This window comes from Amphiura filiformis, chromosome 1 (assembly GCF_039555335.1).
Source record: "Amphiura filiformis chromosome 1, Afil_fr2py, whole genome shotgun sequence".
Classification (NCBI taxonomy): domain Eukaryota; kingdom Metazoa; phylum Echinodermata; class Ophiuroidea; order Amphilepidida; family Amphiuridae; genus Amphiura; species Amphiura filiformis.
Window position 1 is genome coordinate 43,013,768 of NC_092628.1, and position 27,047 is coordinate 43,040,814.

The 27,047-nt window shown below is 36.4% G+C and overlaps 1 protein-coding gene across 1 annotated transcript; it reads right to left on the reverse strand.

Annotated features, from left to right (window-relative positions):
* Positions 1 to 225: 225 nt before the first annotated feature.
* On the reverse strand, positions 226 to 26,520 carry LOC140147318 (uncharacterized). The gene is given in 15 exon segments (XM_072169098.1): positions 226 to 2,587; positions 5,121 to 5,180; positions 6,887 to 6,982; positions 7,905 to 8,002; positions 8,743 to 8,865; positions 12,526 to 12,627; positions 13,256 to 13,372; positions 14,903 to 15,204; positions 15,480 to 15,636; positions 17,001 to 17,125; positions 17,948 to 18,356; positions 18,359 to 19,381; positions 20,006 to 20,134; positions 20,852 to 21,116; positions 26,407 to 26,520. Coding segments are annotated over 15 exon segments (3,270 nt in total). The 5' UTR covers positions 26,415 to 26,520; the 3' UTR covers positions 226 to 2,331.
* Between the last annotated feature and the right edge of the window lie 527 nt (positions 26,521 to 27,047).

Sequence of the window (27,047 nt, forward strand, 5' to 3'; positions counted from 1 at the left end):
GCATATGCCTAATGTTATATGGGGGGAAAAAGGTTGGTCCTTTGTTTTATTTCTTAGACCTCTCCACCCCTAATACTATTATATTGTTAGGTACATGTATGTTTCAATCAATCATTACTCATAAACAACACCTTCAGCATGCGTAATTTGGGTGTAGCATATGTCTGACATTCTATGTGCACGAATTTAAGAAAACAAAAACCAATTCACATCCACAACAAGATGCAATTTTAAGTATTTTAATGCTTCATTCATTTCATGAAGAATACATCAATAAATAATATATACATGTATAAGGGCCATCAGCCATGGAGGAAAATTCAAGCACACACAAAAAAATGAAATCAAATCTGCATTTCTTCCCACGCTTCTACGTGTAGATACCTAATGTGATAAATATCTTTCTGTGATATGCAGTACATCACACCTCAATGTGTTTATAAAAACACCTAAAATATAACACACACAAACAGGGATTAGCCCTGAATACATCAGAAAGCATGAATACCCACCCACACATTTTCCTCCATACCTGAACAAGATAGCAGCAAGTTCAGACAGATTTTCCGTGACTTACATCTGGGAATACGTAGCACATACTTTTATATGTTACATAACATTGCTAAAGCATAATATTCAATAATCTACGGACCCTTGTTAATTTTTATTGAACTCTAATTTCAAGAGTTTGATTTTAATGTCGTCATTGTGCAGAAAAAGCCTCCTATGTGTCATTGGCCCCTGAACATCTTTAAAGCAAAATCTCCTACATTAACCTCTTTGCAGTTTTGTTTCAAACATGTATGTTCTAAGGCCACAAGTATGTGCGCAATTGTTTTTCTCCCAACTCTAAAGCCATTCTGATTGGTATGCAGGTGCTTGTCTAGCTCTGGCCTAATTCTGTTCAGAATCATTCTTGATCATGCACACTAAGGCAGTTCTTGACCAATCATGCATGCTAATACACTAAGCCAAAAAAGAAACTTATAATTTTTCACAAGGTCATATCTTAAAATCCTGTCCATCAAAATTAACCAAAATTACACACAGTATTGCCTCAATACTCTACCCTAAACACATGTCATTAATCAAGCAGTTGTCCAACTGACACAATAGCAAAATGCACTGATATGGAACAGCTTCCTGGACCACATTCACAGCCCTATTGGCATCCAACAAACGAAATCTATGAGAACGGCATCTTGAATCACCAGGATCATCATGTCACATGTCCAAACAAAATAATGAAGTCCATTAGTAACGGGTATGTCCACCGTGCGCGTGCACGCATGCTGTGCACCTGATCTCATGCTTCCAACCAAGTTTCTGATGATATCCTGGGGAAGATTGCCCCATGCTTCTCGTTACTAAAGGATTTCATTATTTGTTTGGACATGTGACATGATGATCCTGGTAAGTTTGTTTTGACTCTCTTTAATGTTTTTAACTTAATGTTGTTAAAATTGGTTGCTGTGACCTGTGATTCAAGATGCCATTCTCACAGATTTCTCTTGCTGGGTGCCAATAGGGCTGTGAATGTGGTCCAGGAAGTTGTTCCATATCAGTGCATTTTGCTGTTGTGTCATTTGGTCAACTGATTGGTTACTGACATGTGTTTAGAGTAGAGTATTGAGGCAATTTTGTGTGTAATTTTGGTTAATTTTGATGGACAGGATTTTAAGATATGGCCTGGTGAAAAATTATAAGTTTCTTTTTTGGCTTAGTGTATTATACCCCAAGTATGTGTAAACAAGCAATCATTCATTCCCCAAAGCCTATTAAACTTCTGAATGCACTTTTAAATCACAAGGCACATATTATAATACCCTTGAATACAATTTTGTTGGAATCATTCTAAATCACAACTTTGTAGGAATAATATAATGTTATACTTTATTTTCAGCCATAAAGCAAAGCATAGTTCCTACTCACTCATTTGGCTCACTTCAAGAAGTTAGATAGCAACATAAATGTGCATATTTCGCTGATCAGTATCAAATCGACCAGTGAGTGTGGTGAACGTACACGCACACATACAAGGGCAATTTGTCAGCATGCTTGCAGCACAACCATGAGAAAGCATTCATGTCACTACCAAACTTGAAGCGAACAAATGTATATAGGCATAAATATATCCAGTTTTCACAATTGGAATGTTTCACACATCCAAGCACTTCAATAGGTCCTATCCAGAATGTCTGGAACCTCACAACAGGAGTTACAAAAGCTTATATCTGACCATGTGAAAACATGAATACGCATAGAAATATGTAAGTCACAGTTGTAATCTGAAATCCGTTATATCTCCCATTACAAAGTAGCGTTATTAAATCATTTCTTGTTGAGCACAGTGTTTCTAGTCGCTTTTGATCTAGCATTGCTCTTAGCTGGTCCTCTTGTTGTTCCTGTAGTTGTAGGATATAAGGATCTCCTCACACTCTTGGGTTTCTTCCCTGTTGCTGTTGTTGCATTACTGGTTGTGTTTGCTGACGTTTTACTCTTGTTTTTCATGGTTTTGTTAGTTCCAGTGTGTCTGTGAATCACTGCTTTTGGTTTTGGAGCTTCTTTAGCAGTTGAAATGGGAAAACTGAAATGAACAATATTAACAATATCAATATACATATATTGTATCTCATCATTTCAAATTAAAATAGATACAATTGATCGTACTTTTCATCATGGTTACTTTATGATATCAGAAGAGGTACGCAGCAAACACAAAAAATGATATTAAACATTATAAACAAGTTTTGGTTTGGTCAAATTGATTTAATAATAAATGTCAGGTTATATAAAGGTCATGAAAACATTTTAAAAACGTTTTATATGAAAAAATACTGCAACAACATTTTAAAAATGCTGTCAAAATGTTATTGCAGAATGTTTTTGGCAAACATTTTGCCAAAATATTTTGTCACCACTTAATGTTAGAATGTTTTGCATTAAGTTTTCATAAATATTTTCTAAATGTTATTGAAATGTTTTAAATCCTTTATATAATCCGACTTTAAAACGTTTTCTGTAAAAGGTTTTGTGTTAGCTGGGATAGTAGCCCTTGTCTAAAAATGATATAGCTAAATCCTCTACAATTACAGAGATTGAGTTGTTTGTCCTTTTGAGAAGCCAGTAAACTACACTGGGTCTGCACAGAGAGCCACAGGTTTCAGAGTGATGCAATCATGCTAAATGAGTCTGATGTCTATCAAAATCAAAATTCAGTTTTCTATCTCATTACATGAGCTATTCTCAGAGCTTTATTTTGCTGAAAACCCCATCCTCATGATCATAATTAGACTTCCAGAGATATAGCCATTTTAGTGTTGTTCAGAACAATAAAATACAAGGGAAGTTGAATACTATCATTTGCTATATCTCAAAATCAATATTCCAAACATCCAACTCATTTTGCTTGATCACAATATGTGTGTCAGGTTTCACACTGCTCCTTTTAATATTAGAAGATCCTGGCACCTTCCTAAATCTAAACCCATGTGCTCAATGCTGGGGATCAACTTCAGTCAAAATTCCATGTTACTTTTGAACCAGATTTACAACAATGGCTCAAGCATGATGTCACATACAAAAAGGGTGAATTGCTTGTTCCCACAAAATACCACTACCATGGTATTGCCCACTACCATGGTATTGCCTTAAACCATTTTCAATATGTGACCGTACACCACGAATGAGCCGTAAATGTCCTCAATTGTATTCCGAGTTACAGTGTAAAATGGGCATGAAGGTCGTATTCATAGGTACCTCAATTTGGTGCTACGTGTACCTCATTTAATGAGATACACGTAGCACCAAATTGAAATACCTATGAATATGACCTTCATGCCCATTTTACACTGTAACTCAGAATACAATTGAGGACATTTACGGCTCATTCGTGGTGTACGGTCACATATATCATTTCCATTACTGAACATTTTCATCAGGATTGTAGTTGAAACATGATTGTAGATTTTCCTATTTCTAATCCAATAAAGTAGTTCTCACTGTGGATGTTTCAAAGTCTAGCAGACTCCTTCTGGGATATGATGTACATGTCTTGGAGAAATTATAGATGGGTATAAAAATATAAGAGACTCCTAAGGAGTCTGCTAGACTTTGAAATGTCCACAGTGAGTACTAATTTATTGGATTAGAAATAGGAAAACCTACAATCATTTCCATTATTTTAAAGGCACAACATTTCACTTAGGATACAAAAAGCTTACAAACTGTGTTAAGGTGAGCAGGCATGAAAACTGTTAGGTAAAGAATGGAATGAAATTGTGCGCAATTCAGAAATTCCAAAGACTCGCATAGAAACATAAAGTTAGTAACGCATATTACACACTTTTGTCAAATGTTTGACATGAGCTTCCAACAAGTCTTTTCAATTTCTGAAATGAGTAATGGTTAGGCTTAGGAACAAGATGTGGAATAGGAAATGGTTACATGTAACGAAGGTACCCATGATAGTATCAATCTTTTCCCCATAAGACCAGTAAAGACATAACTGAAATCAATAATTAGTCCAGTACCCACATATCGTAAAAAATCCTTAATAAGCATATATATGTGCCTATCAATGAGTTGCTTGGACAAGAACAAATTTTTAAGGTAGTTTGTTACACTTTTTCATTTATTTTCTTCTAATACAAATATCTGTAACACAAAAATTTTTAATAAATAAAAATAAAAAAATAAATAAAAAAGTTTAACACTACCATAAAAATTTGTTCTTGTCAGAGCAACTTGTTAGTAAGCACATATGCTTATTAACCAATTTTTACCGTATGGCTCCAAATTACCCATTTATGTATTTGGTGTATGACAACCAAGTGTGGAGGATTCACCACCATATACCTGCATGCAATCACACATGCCATTTTAATCTCAAATATTCTGAATATTCATTAATTTAATTTCGATGTATTATGTTTCGCTCCCGAAACATTGGTTGTTTTGTCTTTTTAACCCTAAATGTTGGATGTTGTTGTACATATTAAACAGTTTTTAACATTTATTCATTAATCACCATGATGTCACTGGGAAAGAGATCAGTTATCAGTTCAATGCAAAATGCTCCTTATCGGAAAATAGTAAGTGATTTTTACAAATGGTTATACCTGAAAGGAGCACCTACAGGACTTGGTGGAGACTGGTTTCCTTGAATAGGCCTCAAAATTCTGTCAAAGGACAAACAGTCACAGTCAAAAAGCAAGAAAGATATTAGTAGCACTTATATAGAGGCAATTCAGTAACACTATGTGCAAATAATTCTACTGTTTCGATGCATTAGGTTTCACTGCCTGAACAGAATTGATCACAACTTAAATTCCCTCATGAGGTTAGTATCTGTCAATGAGGTGACCAGGTCACCAGGCTGTCATTACGGCTAGAGGCAATGTATGACATAGATGGGTCAGTGAGTTACATAAAATGACCTTGTGTAGTATTTAGTTCCCAGGAAAAGAGTTTTGCCTGAGGCAATTTGTGGTTAAATGTTGATCCCTCACTACAAGAGTTATTACCATCGATTTGGTTGAAAAAGGAGGTGAGTCATGATCAAATCTGTTCAGGGAGTAATACTTAATGGCATTTTTTGCCAAATTTATCACACATTTAAATCCATGTGTACTTTCAAATTGCCTCTTTACATGTACATATCAAAACTGAACTGAAAGAGAAACAAAAAAATAAGAGAATTTTTTTAACCAAACTAAAAAATACACATTATATAAGAACAAATAAGTGGAAAATGGTGAATACAAAATAGATTGAGCATCAATGAGATCAACAAGGAAATGTGTGTAAGAAGATTTTTCCTCACAGTCTAATAACAGAACTAAGTAGTGCATAAATTGGTGATAAATGAAACTTCTTACTAAAGAAATATAATAGTAAAACTAGAAATACAACTTGAAACTGAAAAGTCAAACAAAAAGATTTTTCACTTCAAAGAAAATCTGAAACAATTTTTCAACACTCGTTTTGTATCCATATACCGTATTTAGTCAAATAAACGCCCCAGGGGCGTTACATTTTCCCAAGAGGCGTTTATTCAAGGTCAATTTTAGAACGATAATTCCTGTTAAAATCATTAGGTAAAATTAAAATTCACACTAAAATGACGAACTATGAACTAGAAACACTGACTTCTGCTTCACTTCCGGGTTTCCAATCGAGATTTTCGCCAAAAAGTGACGCTATTATCGACCATGTGAGCAACTTGGTAAGCTTACTACACAAGATAGCATGGAAATATCGGCATTTTTTAAACATCTTGGGGGCGACTATTTGACGAAATACGGTATTTCAGAACCGCTCATTGTCTGTCATGGATGCAGAAAGAGGGGCGAGTGGGGAAATGATGCAAAATGAGATGAAAAGAACTGGGAGAAAACAAAAACATTGCTTGTGAGGAAGAAATCAGGTTTCTACATCCCTGATTGTCTGCTACCATGGACAATGTCAACTTGTAATTGATCCTGTTCCACTTCCTTTTACAACGCAAAAAGGCAACTTTTCTAGGCATTGTTTACATGGTGCCTTCAGGAAAGAAAATTTCCTATTACTATTAAGACCAAACTGTGAGATGGATTGCATTGCTGAAGGCGCAAAATTAACCATAAGGCACAATGTTTTACCACCACATTCAGAAACTCAATCATCGTCAAAAACTTGAGAATCAGAATCAGATTCCAATTCTAGGGCATCCCTCTATCATACCCAGAACCCATAGAGGACCTAATCCAAATACATCTTTCATCCATATCTGGTGGAGAGGGATATTCTTGAAATATACAAAAACAAAAAAGTGAGCGCTGCAAATTTTTTGTATTTTTCCTTGACATAAGTTTTGTGTAGGAGTATTTGTTTTTTAATTTCTCACCTATTGCCACCAACACTCTTTGGTCTCTTCATTGGTCTTTGGTTGGTTGTCCTAGCAGGCTGTTTAGTTGCATTCATCACTATATCCTCAAGTTTTCTGAAAGGTAAAAATGTTGTATAGAAGAAAAGGGTGAAACCCAAAAACTCATTTGATAAGGTTTACCCAGAACTGCATTCTCTTTAATATTATCTGCAATGGATATTATTAATGTGTGATGTACAGGTATGGCATGGGAAATTATCACACACAAAGTGTCACACCAGGAGAGGCTAAATGCCGAGCCTGGTATGACACTGAGCACACTCAAATTTCCCAATACTAGTAATGATGTACAATGCTCAATGCATTAAACTTAGCAAAACAATGAAAACAAATTCACTAAATTTCTATTCAAAATAAACCACTCCTAGAAGGATTGTGGAACATTGCATACATGCTCAATGAATAGATATGATTCAGGAATATGCACTTACTCACTAGGTACAACATTTTTCATATGTAGGGGTATCCCAATCTTTTCCTAAATATGATGGTCTCAGTGGTACAAATAAATCTTCCAACAATCTTATTTCAAATTATTTTGCAGACTGCTTGTTTATTGGGCAAATTTGTCTCGATATACAACTCATTCTGCCTGATCACATTACATAATCCAGGGCTTTCCAAACTTTTGTTTTATTTGACCCTAATTTAATGAGACTACACAGCATAATGCAAAATAATGTTGTCACATGGCGAAACAGTTTTACCTTTGTGTCCGCCTGCTTATTTGCGCAATCTGTTCAAATTTGGAAGCAGACTTTCACTGTAAATAGTACAATGCACTTTGATGAATGGTGATGAGAGGCAACAGCTGCAGGTAACCTATGCATGCCAATTTCTCTTCAAGGAGGTGAAACCCTTCTATAATCACCCAACAGTTGTCACCACCACCCCCCCCCCCTCCTTTCAGTCAAGGTCTGCAACCCCTTAAAGAAATGCATAATTTGGGAAGCCATGACATACACTGATGACTTACTTGGCTTTGTTTTTCCTTTCTAATGCTTTCAAGGTGGCTGTTGATAATGGTTTGGTCTCTACTGGGGTATTTCTACTGCTAGAATAATCATCAGGACTCTACAAACAAAACATATTACAACTGGAATAAAATATGACTAATGTTCTATCAACACAAGTTCACATCACAGTCACCTATATGGCCCATATGGAATGTCTTTCCACACCATTCAATGTAGTGTACTACACAAAATCTGTTCAGCTTATAATTGGCGAAAAAAATGAGATTCATAACATCGTATATTGATATAGAATGGCATGCACGCAATTGAGTGCAGCACTCATGCTAGTTGTGCGGTGCATAATGCTTGAGTGGCACACGCGTTTGTGAATTTATGTAAGTTGGGACTTTACTGACACGCGAAACAACAAAAAATGAATATTTTTCACCAATTATAAGCCGATAAAGATTGTATGTCAAGTGTATTCAAGTTAAGTTTATTTGCTGTCATCTCAATTCACATCAATGTTATAAAATGGAAAATGCAGATAAAGAATACATTATTAATTAGTAAGAAAAGCCATAAGAACATGAAGAAGTGAAATGTGGATGCTGCAAAGATGCAGAACGGAGGCTTTTGGCACCAAATCTGAACAAAACTGGGTATTTGCTTTTCACGGTGTATGAAAAAAAAAAGAATCAAGAAATCAATTTTTTGGCTTAATTCCTTGGAGGGTTCTAAAGACTGGTTATTGCATTCCACATACAGGCTCATTAAAATGTTAAGCTTACAATCAAGGGTATAATTACATTAATTTGTAATATTTGTCCAAAACTGGTATAGTTTTCCATTCATTACCTTTTCATACGTCTTGCGTAGTTCCTGTTGTTGTAGTATTCTAGACTGGGCTATAATGGCCATTCTATCTCTTACAGGCATTGTTTGGAATGTGTCATACAACTCATTACGTGCAGCACTTAGCTAGAAGTTAGAACATAAAAAAAAGTTTAGATTTGTAATATCATTGGGCTACTAGTATTCCAGTTAAAGCCATATTACAGCATTTCTGTAAAAATAAATTAGTATTTATTTTCCATAAAATGTTAGCTTTTACTGTCAGATATGTACCCTTTTAATTTTGAGCCGAACAAGTGAAGTAAAGCATAGAAAATTGGAATTTACAACTAGCGCCCATGCATGTTACTCCCGCGGTTGTAATACGGTACGTTCCTTTGGGTGTGTGTGTATGTGTATCCCGCACACCGTGTACGTACTGTGCATACGTGTTTGACTAATATTTCCATCGTAATAATAAAACGCCGGATCCATCGTTTTATTCAAAATCTCGGATTTTGACAAACTACAGCACCTAAAGTCTTGATTTTTGCAGAGTATCTTTATTGACTAAAGTACATTACAATCATGTAAAAACCAGAATTTAAAATTTTTTTGAGGGCATTCTCCTCAACAAATGTTATAATATGGCTTTAACATTCATACACCCCCCTATGGACGATATGACCTTAATCTCCTACACAAGGAGTGTGAATTTCAAAAGGAGTTATCCATTCAGGTAGTCCCATTTGAAATTCACACTCCCTGTGTGGAAGTTTAAGGTCATGTCTTCCATAGAGGGTGAATGGATTTCAACTGGAATAGCACATTATCACAACTGAATTTAAAAAAAAAAAAAAAAAATTGAATAAAACTCCTTTGGGTTTTTTTTTTAAGTTTATATAATTTTGCTCTATACTAGAGTCCGAAGTTTTCCGTTTTACGGAAAACGGAAGAAAATCACGGAATCGGAGGTACAACACGGAAAATGACATTTTTGTATGATGTGACAAAAATTGTTAAAAGATAAGAGAAATAAATGTTTAAAAAATTAATTGTGTATGTCAATTTTTATGATAAAAGTACTGTTTAATAATACCGAAATAAAGGTATATTACCAAGGTATGAACCCCTATATCCCTCCAAACATCGTAATAGTCGGCCTATTATCGTGAGAATATTCCAATCAGAGCATATTGATCGCGATATTGAACACTTTATTGTGACATTAATATCATTGTTTATACATTTTAAGCTTTATTCATGACAGAGATTTACAAATTTTACAACACGGATTACAACACGGAAAATGGATTTTAGAAAACGGTAAACTTCGAACTCTCCCCTATACTGAACATTCTCATTAATTGCACAATAATATCAAAGTTTATTTATTAAAGGATTTAAAATGGGAGATAAGGACTCTCCCATGCTATATCACAATGGAAAATCTTCCACATTGGATTGTCACACAAGGGAACAATAATTATATAATATTGAATGGCTTTGAGTGTGATACAAGAATATACTAGACTTAGCTGTGGTCTAAGACCACGAACACAGCCGTGTTGTGACCCCTTAATGACCCTAAAATATATGAAAACCCCATAGATATTGGCTAATATCAATGTATGTGTGCACGTGGCATCACTTTGCCATGTTATTTGTGGCAGAAGGGGCATTTTGAAGGTTTTTGTCTCAGACCGGAAGTGACACCTTAATGACCTTTTAAAAAAAAAAAAAAAATACCACGTATACACTGAGTAACATCAATTCATGTGTGAATGTACCGTCTCTGTGCTATATTTTTCTTGGCTGATAAAGTTTTTGAAGTTATTTCGTTTTATACCGGAAGTGACCCCTTAATGACCTTTGACCCCAAATCTGTGTACACCCCATTGACACTGGGTAATAACAATGCATGTGTGCAAGTGGCATCACTGTCCTACGTAATTTGTGGGAGAAGATGTATTTTAAAGGTATTTTGTTTTATACGGAAATTACCCCTTAATGACCTTTGACCCCAAATAAAAAAATACCATATATACATTGGGTAGACATAATTCATGTGTGAACATACCATCACTCTCCTATATTTTTCTTAGCTAATAGAAATTTTTTCAGGTATTTCGTTTTATACCGGAAGTGACCCCTTAATGACCTTTGACCCCAAATCTGTGTACACCCCATAGACACTGGGTAATAACAATGCATGTGTGCAAGTGGCGTCTCTGTCCTACATAATTTGTGGAAGAAGATGCATTTTAAAGGTATTTCTTTTTATACCGGAAGTGACCCCTTAATGAGCTTTAACCCCAAATAAAAAAAATACCACATATACATTGGGTGACTGCAGATCCTATGTGAACATACCGTTACTGTCCCATGTTTTACTGAGCTAATAAAAATTTTTGAAGGTTTTTCGTTTTATACCGGAAGTGACCCCTTAATGACCTTTGACCCCAAATCTGTGTACACCTTATAGACACTGGGTAATTACAATGCATGTGTGCAAGTGGCGTCTCTGTCCTACGTAATTTGTAGGAGAAGGTGCATTTTGAGCTAAAATCACGTTTTTGACCCCTGTGACCCCTACGTGACGTTTGACCCAACAAGTTTCATGTGACATGTAGGGGCACGGTCAATGATCATTGTGACCAAGTTAGGTCAAAATCGATGTAAGCATGTGAGTGCTAGAGCAAATGTAATGGTTGACAGAAGAAAGAAAGAAGAAAGAAAGAACCTGTAAGAAAAAAGACACAGCCGTGACTAACGTCACGGCTGTGTAATTCGACTCGTGCAATATTTTTCTATCGAGTGCAATATATTCTTGTATCACACGAAAATAAGCCATTCAATATTATTATTATTATTTATATCAGGCTTTTGCTATGCGGTAAAATGAAAAGCTTAAGCTTACCTAGCCACCGGGTTTAACCAATGTGTATTGTAATGTAAGCTTACCTTTTGACCTTCTTGTTTTCTGCTCTTTTCTCTCCAAAAACAATTTCGGAATAATTATTATAGGTTTATTTGTTATGGATTATATTTCCTAAGGTTATCATCATCCAGAATTGCCGCGAATTAAGTTTGTGATTTTACTTGTTTATACAGTACGAAATCTCCTGTGAGCCGTTACGGTGTCTGTATTGTTGTGCTGTTGTATCATGACGTGTGTTGGCGCCGTCACCATGGTAACACGCGCCGCGTACGAGATACGCGTACAATATTAAACAAATATTGTATTGCATCCGGGTATTTTGCAAATATTGTACAATATACAGTTTTATTGTATCGCTCAAAAGCCTGATATAAATAATAATAGTGCATCCACTACAGGCCTTCTTAACCTGTGGATCACAACCCATTTCAGCATGTTTTTGCAAGAAAATCATATGAACCATTTTGGTAATTTTACAGAAGCACTTTAATGTTTCAGTTTTTTTACTTATTTATTATTTTTAATTACAAATTAATCAATTGCTTTTAAGATTCACATTCCACCAAAAACTAAATTTTGACAAAAATGGCACAACCTTCTTGCACTTGCCAGACAATTTGGGGTTGCATGACAAACTTAATAGAAAACAAACAAAATATTGACATGGGGAGTGCAAGTGACAAGGATGGGAGAGAACTCCTGGTCAAAGGCAAAATTTTGACCATTGCAAAATCAAAATGAACTGGCATCTTAAAAAGTGTGTATCGCAAATGTTTAAACATGCATGTTATTGACAAAACCACATTATCCACATTACTACCCAGTTTTGATAATGATGAAATTGAGGTACCCAGATGACCATTTACCTGTGAAAGTAGTCTTTCTGCTAGTGCTACATCTTGAAGTGTCAGTCTGCCTTGTTTGATTGGGGTTTCTGCTTGGAAGTCATCTACAAAGTATACGGTATCCTGAAAATACAGAAATCAATCAATCATAATAATTGCTCATTCACTCATCACCAACCAATCACAACCATAATTAATCAAATAATCAATTGATTGAAATTGCAAATGGTTCTGTATTTCAAACCCAGATGATGCATCTATGCTGCATATATATAAAATTCACTTCAAGACGTTCCATATCAAGCAGCATGTGTAAGTGGTGGTACATAAATATGGTTCTAAAAGAAGTAATACAGTCCAACCTCTTTTATCCAGCCATGATGGGACTAAGCACTGTCCGGATAAGTGAAAAATCCGGATAAGTGAATTACTGCATTGACTGGCCCAAGTACTGAAATTGTGACAACAAAATATTGTTTTAACATGGGGTAATAAACACTAAAAGATGGCTTAAATGAAACATAGATATGTCATTCTAAGCATTCAGAGCATGGAATTAAGGTGTAAAATCATCAAAAACACATATTCCTGTTAAGATTTCAAAGCCGGATAACAGAGAGATCTATATAAAAGAGGTCCGGATAAGAGAGGTTGGACTGTATCCACAAAGTTGGGCAAGAATCACATTCCTCTGATTCTTATCAGATTGGAACCACTGCACATGAAATTCATTATTTTCTTTTGAACTTACCCTTATAGTTTTAATGATGCTTTGTACTTTCTGAGTTTGCATTAGTCTTCTAGTAAGGTAACCCTTCACTACAGCTGACACACGTTCAAACTTAGCTTGCATAGATGGAGAATAAATCTGCAAATTCAAACCAGATATGTTACAAATATTAAAATTTAGCTTTATGGAGTTCTCCAAGGTGAGAGCTACATGGATCGAATCCATGGGTTCCTACAGTCACCCATGGAAAACAGGGTACTGAAAAACACTACACAATGTCCACATCAGCCATGGTTGGTTTTGTAATTGTTTACATTGCATTTAATAATAATTCCCTCAGAACAGGCAATACAGATTCCAGACAGATAAAATTTACCTAATATCAGTTTTAGTTGCCCTTAATAACTCCAAATTGACAAGACATTAAATTCTATTTGCTCATTTTCATACCAAAATCAAGGAAAACATGGTTTTGTTATTACAAAATAACAGGAAAATCATACAGTTCATTTCTGGTTAATTGCAGCAGGCCACTTGAGATAATCAATATTGGTACTTGAATGGTATGGTTGGTTGGTTGGTTGGTCAGTGACTTCTGCTCATTGTAAGACTGACAGTAGCTGACAGTGTTGTAAACTTGATTGCATAACATTAGGATTGCCAACTTACAGTGACTTATATCCTTTGTATTTGAGTTGTCAAATTTATGGATTAGTTACTGTCAAATGAAGTAAACAGTATTTAATATCAACAAAACATGCTGCTGCAGAACTCTATGCCTGTGTGTGTGTGTCCGAGGGCCGATGACTGGGCTGATGACACACATTCGATGGGTGTAGGTGAGAGCATTTTTGATGCAATCAATCAAATGTTAGTGAAAAATAGCTACTTTTCTCTTTTAATTAAAATAAAAATAATTTTAAATTGATAAGTTGCTGCCTTACGTGGAAAGATTATGTTTATTATTTGTCCAACAAGCAAAAGCTCTACTTGCGTACAAATTGGTAAAGGCCGGGGCAGATAGACGAGCGGGCACTGCACTTGCTAAAAGTTTGATTGGCCAAGCAACGCATTACGTTGATATAATGTGCTATGCCAGTGCACACATGCATGCGCTTTTCCCCCCTATTTATTCATGCCATTTGTTTACCAACACACACAGATGGGATTTAAAGCTTGTGAAATATCCTGAAAGTAGTAGAAACACCTGAAAGACAGCATGAAATTGGGCTAAAAATACCCAAAACGGGCTCAAAATCAATACAATTGCGTAAATTTTGGCCACAAAAAAATCCTGAAGAATTACACCCATTTCACCGCTTGTTTTACCGGCACCCGACTTGTTTTCACTGGTGTTCAGGACTTGTAACATCTTCTCACCCTCGTTAGCCCAGAACTGGTATTTCATTCTTATGAAAATGTACTCTCTTAGACAGTAGAAATCAACACAACATCTTTAAATTTGTAATTAAGTGTCAGAAATGTACTGTTTTTGGCAGATAACAAGATTGGCAATCACTCACACAATCAGACAGAACGTGTAAGTAGCTCTTGAACCCAATATAATATTTTCAAATCCAGTCTTGACTTACATGTGAAAATATCAAACTTGTTTACTTGATGTCAATATTTTGTTCAATATCGCAATGGCCTAAAATGACAACATACCTTTTGCCTTCTCACATCACTAGCAGGCATCCAGGCATTTAAGGCACTTCTCTCTACATCCATATAATCCAAGTCTATACTCCTATCATGTGAACGCTCCAGGTAAAAAGGCATGCTACGGTTATCAGCAGTCTCTGATACATTGCTATAGCTTGTGTTCATAGTACTGAGTTGTGAGCTGTGAGTGTGTATGGCAGGAGAAGAATGAGAGTTGGGTATGAGAACTGGCGGTGGGAAGGCATTTTCTAGGCTGTCTCTTAGGGAGGGATTGGTTGCGTCACTGCCACGCTTCATTGGTTTTGCTGAAAGAAGAAAAAGTAACAAAAATAAGCATTTCTTTCTCATTTAAAGGTCTATCCTGTGATTTGCTCATCCGGAGGATCATAAAAATGATAAAATGCAAGCGAAGTTATGACAATATCATCACCAATGGTCACATGACCAAAACAGAATAATTAACCACTGACTCCAAACACTTGTGGATGCAAGTACAGACAACCAACGCTCCAAAAACCATTCTTATACTAAGATAAAAATATCTTTGGAACTTGCACTTGTCCTTTGTGTATTCTCTTACCTTTCACCAATATTTCAGTTGGAGATTCTTCATGTCGTTGGTCATCATCCTGTGATGATTCTTCCATGCCAAATACAGAGGAATAAATCTTGGATGCATCCTGCTGGTTGAATCTCAGCTCTAGTGATGCCATTTCTTTCTGCAGTGCTAGTTGTTCCTGTAAAATAATATATAATAAAACATATAAAGTGGTAGCAGTATTAATTCAAATGACTACTTCATCTGTGATTAATTGTAACAATTTCAAAATCTCCTATAAAACTCACAGATTCTACGATTCTGAAAGGAGTAAATAATGTTCAATTCCATGGGAAAAGGTACTTCATCAAGCAACTACAAGCAGAATGACACCCTTGCACCGTAAATGTGCAACCCACACAAAGTTAGTGATTTGCGGTGTACCGCCCTGCTGACTAAATCATCAGAAGGTTAAGAAGGAATCTATTCATAAATTCAAGATATAGATGTGTCCTTCTTAGACCTACGGTGACATACACAAGTGGACCCACCTATCAAATTATGTTGTTAAGGGAAGGGATATGAACGTTTGGACAGTATTTATTGTGGGACATTAGAGCACATCAGACATATCGAATTGCATTCTGAATATGAAGAATGTCCTTCTGATATCAAATAATTTTGATTTTTTGAAATTCGCAATGTAATACATTTTATGGCAAATGATTAAAAATTGATATTTTTGATATTTAGCAGTACTCAAAGTAAACTTTATAAATCTGATGATTTATACTTAAAGTGTATGTAGGTGGGATGAAAAGCCAACGATCAATTGAAAATTTTGACCTTTCCTATTGAAGATATGAATTTTTTTTTCCCAAAACACCACAAAAAATTAGGTCTTTTTGGGAAAAAAATCCATATCTTCAATATGAAATGTCAAAATTTTCAATTGATCTTCGGCTTTTCCTCCCAGCTACATACACTTTATAAAGAATATATCATTAGATTTATAAAATTCACTTCGAGGACTGTTATATATCAAAAATGTGAAAAATATCAAATTTTAATAATTTGTCATAAAATTTGTATTATATCGTGAATTTCAAAAATGAAAATTACATGTATATGATATCAGAAAGACATTCTTTGTATTCAGAATGCAATTTGATATGTCTATATGTCTATGTGCTCTCATGTGCCACAAAAAATACTGTCGAAATGCTCATTCCAGATCCCTTAACCTGCTACAATTATTAAATAGTGTGAACATTCTCATTGCTCCAAATATAGCACTGCATTTCATGTGTGTAAGCATACCTGATGCTGTGATGTGTAAGTATTTCTTCTAGTCTCTTTCTCTTACCCCAATATCATTTCCAGTGGTTGCACCAGGAATTTTTTCGGGGGCATTGGGGGCAAAGTGAATTTCAGGGGCAATTGTGGAAATTTACGTAATTTTGGGGTTTTTGCCTCAAAAGTGGGGAGGGGGGTAGGGGGAAGGCCCCCTAACCCCCCCCTGTAGCGCCGCCACTGATCATTGCATTTTGTGTGTGAGCCTACCTGATGCTGTGTAAATAGCATTTCTTCAAGTCGTTCTCTCTGTTTCTGTTCCAATTGTTTCCTCATCAGTTCAAACTGCTCTAGTTGGAGACGAACAAGATTGTCTTCAGTCAAAACCGGTTCTTCTATGTGACACATACAAAACAAGACGATGAATCATTATTACCGTATTTCGTCAAATAGTCGCCCCCCCCCCCTCAAATAAACGCCCCCACCACTTTTTTTAACCAAGATGTTTCAAAAATGCTGATATTTCCATGCTATCTTGTGTAGTAAGCTTACCAAGTTGCGCACATGGTCGATAATAGCGTCAATAATTGGCGAAAATCTAGATCAGAAACCCGGAAGTGAGCCAGAAGTCAGTGTTTCTAGTTCATAGCTCGTCATTTTAGCGTGTGTTTTTACTTTACCTAATGATTGTAACAGGAATTATCGTTCTAAAATTGACCTTGAATAAACGCCCCCCTTGGGACAATGTAACGCCCCCGGTGGCGTTTATTTGACTAAATATGGTATGTAGATCTAGTACAAGTTGTTCTTAAAACCATTTGGGACACTAATCTTTACATGCCAGTCTAAATAAAGTAATAGCATATCAAACTGAATTGAATGATTTGGAAAAGGAGCATATTTTCTGTTCTGAGAATAATATGCTTGTAAGTTGCAACAAAAACATTTATTCATGGATGTGGGCCACCAATGAACTTATCTAAATACTGTAAAAGTGGCAATTTTCAAGCTGGGAGTACTACGCCCATTGCATTTTTTTGCACTTTTTTGCATTTTGTGAAGTACCGCTTAATGTAAGGAAACTTAGAATCGCAAATTTAAAAACAAGGGAAACAGTTCAAAATTGGCACAGTGCAAAAAAATCACAACAAAAAAGTTGTTAATTATATCAGTTTGTTGTTTTAAAATTCAAAATTGAAATTCAAGCATTACGTTACCTTTCTGTTGATCTCCAGGAGGTACACTTGAGCCACTGTCCCTCTTTTGGTCCACTCTTCCAACTTCAGACTTGGCAGTTCCCATCAGTGTTTGATCAGTACCACCTAGTTCTAGGCTACGACGAACTGTGGGATGCTTATCTACCAACACCTGAGGGCTCCCTTCATCACTTGCGTATGGTGCCTCATTTCTAGCCTGAGCATCTAACAAGGCTGGTGACGGGTGATCTAATGTGTACGAATTCCTACGGACACGTTTCGGCGGGGATTTAAATTCATCAGTTGATGTCCCCTCCCCTTCGGATTTGCATTGAGTTTCTTCATCTTGATAACAAGATTTTGACACATTTGTCGCTTCTTTGTTATTGCTAGTTACAAGTTGTGGCTCACTACCACTTTCAGTATTGCTTGATTCTTGTCCAACGGGTGCCCCTCGGACAAGCCCGCCACCTTCCTCCCTGTCCCATTGAATGGAGCGGCCCCATCTGTGTAAGAGGCAAACGGATCATGTACTTCACAGAGGGTTGAATTACTACTGCTGCTGAATAGACTTAGAGGCAGTGTACACGACTGACCTACAGTGTCAAGAGTGACATGTGTTGAATGAGTTCCACTTAGAGTATGGGCACTACTCAGAGTTGAAAACTCCTTATCCTCCGTTGTTGAGATTTGGTTATTACTAGGTTTGTCATCACTAAACTGATCGTTTGTCTCTTCTGGCGATGTTGTACTCTGCTCTTGCGTAACACCAAGGTCGGGATTCACAAACGATATTGGTGTAGGTAGACCTCGGTATTCACCAAGATAACTCAAATTGGACTCGCTTTCAGCCCAGCTTTCTCTCAAATTATCTGTCATTTTCAAATGATTGTGAAACAGGAATGCTTCTTTATCCAATGAATGTTCTTCGGATTCTTGATGTTTACTGAATCCAATAGCGGTACTCTGAAATGGTGGGTTAAAGTCCCGTTCCATGTTGGTCCTATTTGTATCGGTGTAATTATCAACACCATCCTCAGCAGCGATTACAGTCCTATTGAGGGCGCTTCCTTCACTGCTACTAGCACTGCTTGATATTGACGGTGGAATAACATTAGTCTCAGGTGTAGTCAAAGATGGTTTGGTGGATTTCAAGTGGTGGGTACTATCTGGTGGATTGGTTTCCTCAATCGTTGCATCATTATCGTCACTTTTAGCTTCTAACATACTATCTATTTCTTGCAGTATACTTGTGGCTTCCTTCTCACAAGTTTCCCTATCTTCTTGTTCTTTGTCCTCTATCGATTTTATTGCTTCATTGTAGTGCCACTTTTCTGTGTCACTTAATCCTGGCAGTGTGACGTTATTAATACTCTGGGTGAAATCTGGGGTTTCGCTTTCTTCACGTGGGGCGACTTCACGTGGGGTGCTTTCCCTTGATTCTTGTTTGGTAACCTGCAAATGTAGAATTTTGAAAAAAGTTTGTGAATTTGGGAGTTCATGATTCAGATAAACAAATTGCTATAAGCAAGATTGATCTCAATATTTTGTTTACACAGGTCTATTGATTCTCATCACAAAACTGCATTGATTATCATGACAAGTGGCTACAGGTCAAGTCAGTGGGTGCTAAGCAAGTAACATCATCAAAGTGGTTGTGAGCATTTCGCAGCAATGTCACACTTCCAAGACTAGTTTTGAACCAACAGCCATATAGGATTGGCATGCTATGCTGCCACCCCATGACAAAAGAACACATGTATGTAACTGACAATATTGATCTTTTTGAGATAATGGACAAAAACAGTTGATTGCTCCTACAGACTTGTACACGTAAACCAATTTCAGAAGGGTTAAAACTATGTTTGGGGATTAAAAATTGGGGTATTTTAGATATCATATATACCTGTGTCAAAAGAATCATTAATGCCCTTTTGTCATGGAGGGGCAGTATGGATACGTGTTTATGTACCATAGTTATTTGAATTATTTTGATATTATATCAAAAGAACACAAGCCATTCTAACCCTGAGGTTGATGATTTTTCTACGTTCACTGGTTATTACAAGTAGCACTCACCTCAAATCTGTCGACAATATCTTGCACTGTGTCAAGAAGTTTGCGTCGCCGTCTTGCCGCTATATCTCGCTCTTTCTTTATAGCTTCCTCCTTGTAAGCTTGCATTTCTAGTCTGCAAGCCAGGCTTAGCTGTAATATTAAGAACATTTTATTGAAAAATATTAATTTGATTAACTAGTACAAATGACAATGCCTCCTGTGTAAATAGTTTCAGTAATTAAAACAAAGAAAAGTGTTATTGCTGATCAGAGCTTGAATATGGTACTTTACTGCTGGTAATTACGATTTATAAATTGTCTGTGCGCACAGTTGTAAATTTAAGCATTGCAAATCAATCTTGCCTAAGGTACTCATTAAACAAAACTGTTTTTTTTTAGTTTATGGTAGAACAAAATAAACTATTTAAAAAAATAACCAGACCTGTTGATTCTGACAGGTAAGTTACAATCTGTGCTACACACATATAATCAGACAAGTGTGAGCCATTAAGATTGATACTGATATGTAGTTGACTCTTCATGTATGTCAGATTTTATGCTTTAAACCAGATCTGAATGAATATGGCAGATAAGTAGGCTTTTTGCAGGCATAGTAACAAAAGCCTCCTGCCTACTATTCTTTGGTCCACCTCAAGTTTGGTAGTGACCGTAAGTGTGCATTTATCTGGTCGCCGCGTCGAATCGTGCACATAATTTTAATTGCACAGACTCAGAGTGTGACCAGAATAACATTCTAAGTGACTGGGCTTTTGCCTCCTCGGAACACCAAGGCTGTTTACACTGTCTAAGCCCTGTTGGGTACAAATCAAAGTTTACAAACATTACAAAATCTATTGTGTACACATACCACTGGTGGTGGGATTGGTTGTCCATTGAATTTAATGACAGACACATAACTACTATCAGGCACAGTGTACATGTCCTCAGCTGACTGATAATCCGTTGATGACATATCGGGTGTAGGGAAGGTTACATCTGATGTGACATTGTGCAGACTTAGTAGGCTTGCCATCTGGGCTTCCAATTCAACCAGTGATGAGTTGACTGGACCATCCTTGTCCTGGTGGTGGACTTTTGAGGATTCACTTTCTACTTGGGAAACATCCATGGTGCTATACATTTTAAGGTAAAATAAAAAGATATTTTTGACATTTAAGATTGATAAGTTTGACAGATTAAGATAAAAGTTTGACAAAATCCGGTATACATGTAACTTAAAAGGTACCGTATGCATTCCAATAAGCGCCCAGGGTGCTTAACAAAGTCATTTTGGGTGGGCACTTATTTTTACCTGGTTTACCTAATTTTTTCCATAAGGGGCGTTTATTAGAGATGATTTTACATAAGGGTCCTCAGACGTTATAGTAGCTTTTCTGATGTAGAAAATGTATTGCAAGTTTACACCTAGGACTTGCAGTCCTCCATCTATTTCACTGTATAATGGTACCCTTTAGCAAATTGAAATACCCTGGGTGGGCGCTTATTGGGGCATGGGCGCTTATTGGAAAGAATACGGTACATGTGTGTATAGGGAAACAGTTTATTTTGCCTTTTGCGAGTGCACCTACACAATTCCGCTAAAACCTGCTAGGGCACCAACTTAAGTAATCACATACTAAAGAATGTGTTCATTTTGAGGGCACCAATGCAATGGCATGAAGCACCCAAGGTAAACTGTCTTTAGTGCCTCTCATTATTTTTTCAAAAGCACCATAAGTGCTCTGGTAGCAATGTTTGGACAGTATTTTTGTGGGTCATGAGAGCACATCAGACATATCAAATTTTTATTGCATTCTGAGTACAAAGAATGTCCTTCTGATATCAAATAATTTGGATTTTTGAAATTCACGATATAATATTCCACATAATTTTATGGCAAATGATTAAAAATTTATATTTTTGACATTTAACAGTCCTTGAAGTAAACTTTATAAATTTATTAATGATAAATGATATTACTTCAAAGTGTATGTAGCTGGGATGAAAAGTTGACGATCAATTAATTTGAATTCATATAAATGGTACTGCTAGCATGATTTTAATTTTATAAGTTTGTCATTTATTAAAATGACGACTTTATTTGTTCATTATTTTACATGATAAATCTCTAGTACTGATATAATTCCTGTATTTTTATTTATTTTAAAATCATGATTCATTTTCATTTATTTTTCATTTTAAATGTATTTTTATTTATTTTTAAATCTGCTGACCAGTGTCAGCTGACCGTGGGTGATGGTACTCAAGTACTTTTGGCTTTTGATACCACGGATTAATCAAAGTCAAGTGGTGACTTCCTATAAAGAGATTGATAATTGATTGACGTTCCCCTTGGGTTATGCCCAGCGAGGTCACGTCACACTCGGTGTGACATGCCCTGAACTCCAAATAACTTTTGTAAGCGACAGACAAATTGCAGGAAAGCGTGCCAATTTAAGCTTCCTCTAATATATATTGCACATAACATACAAAGTCACAAACTTACAAACTTCAATATGAACTTCAAATACAGCAGACCAGCTGTTAATTATTACCGATCCTGTAGAATAACTTACATAATCTTCAATTTCATGGAATCCCGTTGCTCAGGATTGCAAATGTCATTTTTATCTGTCAAATGCGCTGTGGATGTGCTCAGAGATTTTATGATATGCTCCATAAATCACATGTGTGAAACTGACTTTATACCACTCGGTCGCTTTCACAGAAAAGCGAAGCCTCTGGCTACCTCGTGGCACTGGGCATGACGTCATCATGGACGTGTACAAAATTTCCGACGGGCGCCTTATTTATTTATAACCCGTTTTGTGATTGGTTTTTTGAGGTTTCTTCAATTTTATTTTTATTTTTTGAAATTCAGTTTAACTTTTCAAAAAATATGTCTAGGAAGTAGAGATGCTTTCTATAGCCTTGCTATATACAAGAAACACTTTTAAAGGTTTTATGATGGTTAGAGGGGTCTATCTCTCAGAACAACAAATAAAAAGAGGCCTCCTCCTTTTTCCAGGCACTAAAAACAGCTCTAATTATGGGTATTTACATCGATTTTGCGATAAAAAATAAAAAATAAAAAGCCCCCTCTTCCTCCTTTTTTTTTTTTCAAAAACCCGGACGTGAAACATGTTTTTTATTTTACTTGGCCTAACAGGTAACTTTTATAGGTCATAGGACGATAGTATAGTTGTTCAGTTGTTCGACGTATACCCTTGGTGGGTTTGAACGGTAAAACAAAACGTAAGCTTACCATTTTCATGATTTTCGCCTAGTATTTTCTTCTTCTTCTTCTTTCTTCTTTGTGATACTGCACAACGTCCCTTATGGAACTAGACGAGCAGGAAATAATGGTGTGCGCGTGTGTTGTGCTTAGTCCTTGATGTTGGAGTCTTGTGCTTTAATTAGGTTGCTTGTTGCTGTTTTGAACTGGTTGGGGTTTGTAATGCTTGTAATATCTGGTGGTAGATCGTTCCAATCCTTAATTGTTCTTGGCACGAATGAAAATTTGAATGGGTCGATACGTGTGTGCTACTCAATGTATGATGATGAACTTGATCTTCTGGTGATCCTCTGTGCCGGGTTCAGGTAGTTTTGGACTGGCAGCGCTAGATGTCCCCCATGGCTTTTTGTAGAATACATAAGCGATTTATCTTCCTCCTTGTTGATAACATGTCCCAATCTAGCTCCCGTATGAGTTCATTTACACTAGTCTTCCAGTCATAATTATTGTGCACCATACGTGCTGCCCTTCTTTGAATTTTACCTACTTTTTGGATTAATTCTTTTGTGTGTGGGTCCCAAATGGCGGAACAATACTCCACTGTGGGTCTTACCAGGGCAGTATATGCAGCCATTTTGGTTTCTTTGGTGCATGAGCCCAAATTCCTTCTCACGAACCCAAGGGTTTTACTAGCCTTTGCTGTAATTCTGTTGATGTGTGTGTTCCATTTTAAATCCTGTTGAATGTCTACCCCTAGGTAGTTGTGTGTTGTTGTTTCTTCAAGCACTGAATTACCCAGTTTGTATTTGTTGATGATTGGTGTTCTGGAACCAGGAATACGGAGCAGAAAGCATTTGCTAGGGTTAAAGCTCATTTGCCAACAATTTTCCCAATTTGAAAGGGACTCCAGATCTTTTTGGAGGAGTTGTGTATCTTGAATAGTGTTGACGTTCCTATAAATAACACAATCGTCGGCAAAGAGACGCACGGTGGAATTGAGATTTTCAGGTAAATCATTGATATATAAAAGAAACAACAGTGGGCCCAAGACAGTCCTTTATGGACGCCTGATTTTACCTCGCCCACTCAGAACAATCTCCTCCTACAACGAATTCGCTGCAAACGGTTTTTAAAAATGCAGAGATCCACTCATTGATTTTACCATCAATACCATATTGGGCACATTTGAGTAACAAGCGATTATGGGGTACCGTATCAAATGCTTTTGAGAAGTCCATTATGATTGCATCTGTTTGAGTTCTGTTGTTAAGTGAGAGGGTAAAATCATGTATGGTCTGGATGAGTTGGGTCTCACAGGAATGGCCACTTCTGAAACCGTGTTGTGCATTGCTGAGTATTTTGTGTTTTTCAATATATTTCATTACGGTCATGCGCCATGAATTGGGGTATAGAAAAAGGTGGCGGTGTTACATTTTTTTATTTTTTCCCAAACATTTTGTCCCAGATCTCAAGAATGGATAGGTGTACTGAACTGGATTTGGTCTTATTTTCTTGCTAATTTATCTGGCTACATTTGTGGAAAGTAAAACTTTCATACTATTTGTACTTTGTGAGATATTGCCAATCAAAGGATGTTAAGTCAGGGATGCCGGAGCCTACGGATGAGGAGCCTACGGATGAGGCATGTGTTAAAGTATAGGGAATATTGTTTTTTGGTGACTCTCAAATATATTTTTTACTGTAACTTCATAACCCAGCAAGGTATTGAGATGGATTATGTACCATTGTTTTGGTATTTATGTCTAGTAGGTAATGTGACCAATTTTACTTTAAGCTAGTTTAATTTGTTGTAAATGTGCTGCATTCTGTGTCATGGATCCTAGGCTTTTCCTATACGTTACTGTACTAAGCATGCATTTATGCTCTGAAATGTTCTGAATGTCCTATTTCTTGAATAAGTTACCCTACTTCTGTAAAAGTTATCATTTCTTAGAAGGAAATTTGATGAGGAATTCAAATATGCCATTGGTTTTTGTGTAGGGCATGAAGGAAAAAAGTTTTGATTGAAAATATAATAAAAATCATAAAAATTTTGTACGACTTTTGAACACCCTGTATCTCAGTTAGGCAACATAACTCATCTTTACAAGTTTGCTTTTTTTGAAAGTCTACAATGTTATTAGCACATCTAAAAAGGTTTTAACAGACCAGGTGTTTATGTTAGTAAATAAGAGCGGAACAAAATTGTATACTTTTTGAACCAAAATTTAACTTTACCACCCTATATGACATTTGTGGCACCCTGTATATTGACCAAATGTTTGTATGTGTGTATTCCTGGTACTCTAAGCTTTACAGTGATATATAATTTTATAGGGTTTTGATGAACAGAATATGAATTAGATCAGTTTAAGTACAAAAACATGTAAATTGTTGAATTTTTTAGTATGTAACGCATTTGGCCCCCAATTCATGGCACACGACCTTACATGAGAATGCAGTATGTGTTCAATTAATTTACAAGCTACACATGTGAGAGACACAGGTCTATAATTACAAGCTTTGGAACGCTCTCCCTTTTTAAATATGGGTGTAATATTGGCCTGCTTCCAATCACTGGGCAGCATACCTGAATCAAGCGAGCATTGAAAATGAGCGATAAAGCTGGGGCAATTTCATGCGCGAGCTCTTTCAAAATGCTTGGAAACCCTGCCTGGGCCACAAGCTTTGTTGGGGTTCAAATTTTCAAGCAGCTTCTCAACTCCATGAACAGACAAAGTGATGTTGGAAATTGGTGGGAAATTCCGAGAGACAAAATCTGGAATTGAGGTCATGTCCTCATTGGTGAAGACTGACTTGAATTGTGAGTTCAACAAATCAGCTTTCTTCTTGTTATCTGAAACCAATAAGCCTTGATCTTTTAAGGCATGGATACCAGTTGTGTCACTACGGAGATTTCTCACAAACGACCAAAACTGTTTTTTGGAATCTAGACAGAAGTTCCTGAAATAACTTCTTTGAGTAGCTCTAGTCAACCGGTGTGTGTCCTTTCTTATTTCCTTAAAAGAGTCCCAGTCACTCTCATTGTTACTTTTACGGGCTTTGTTGTATGCCCTTTGTTTACGTTTGTGGTATCTCTTGACTTTGTTTGAGATCCAGGGAGCCTTTTCATTCATTGTCCTATATCATGCATGATTACAAAAACTTATGACTGTAAATATACCTACCTAATCATGTGTTCTTAACAACTGAAAAATAAAATGGTTTGTTGCCATCCGCGCCGCGCCATTTGATCAACGGATGGAAAAATTTACCACTGCCTTTGCGATTCCGCCGTTTCTATAAATTCATTTATTTTTAGCTCAGTTGTAAACACCGTGCTGTTAATGTTAGCTCAGTTGTAAACACCGTGCTGTTAGCGCCAGGCGCGGCAGATGCACAGCAAAGTAGAATGTATGTCCCGTTTGAGTGGGTTAGCCTGGATAAACGAGGTATTGGCAAGTGATAAATAGGGAAAAGTTGTTTGTTTGTTTCAGTTGTTTGTTTGTTTGTTTGTTTGTTTGTTTGTTTGTTTGTTTGTTTAAAACGGTCAGCAATAAAAACGGAACTTCATTTTGATTAAACCTCTATTGTAGACCTAAATCAAAATGAACAATAGGCCTATATCTCATCATCAAAACGAATCAACTAAAATAGATAAGTGGGCCTACTATGATTCTCAGACAAATGAATAGTGTGAAATATAGTGTAGCCTAGGGTGCATCATGCCCCCCTTTTGTCAACCAGATTTTATGTAGCAACCGTCGTTTTATCTTTTCAGTTTCTGTTTCCGTATCCGTATCAGTTTTTGTAAGTCACTGTTATTCTG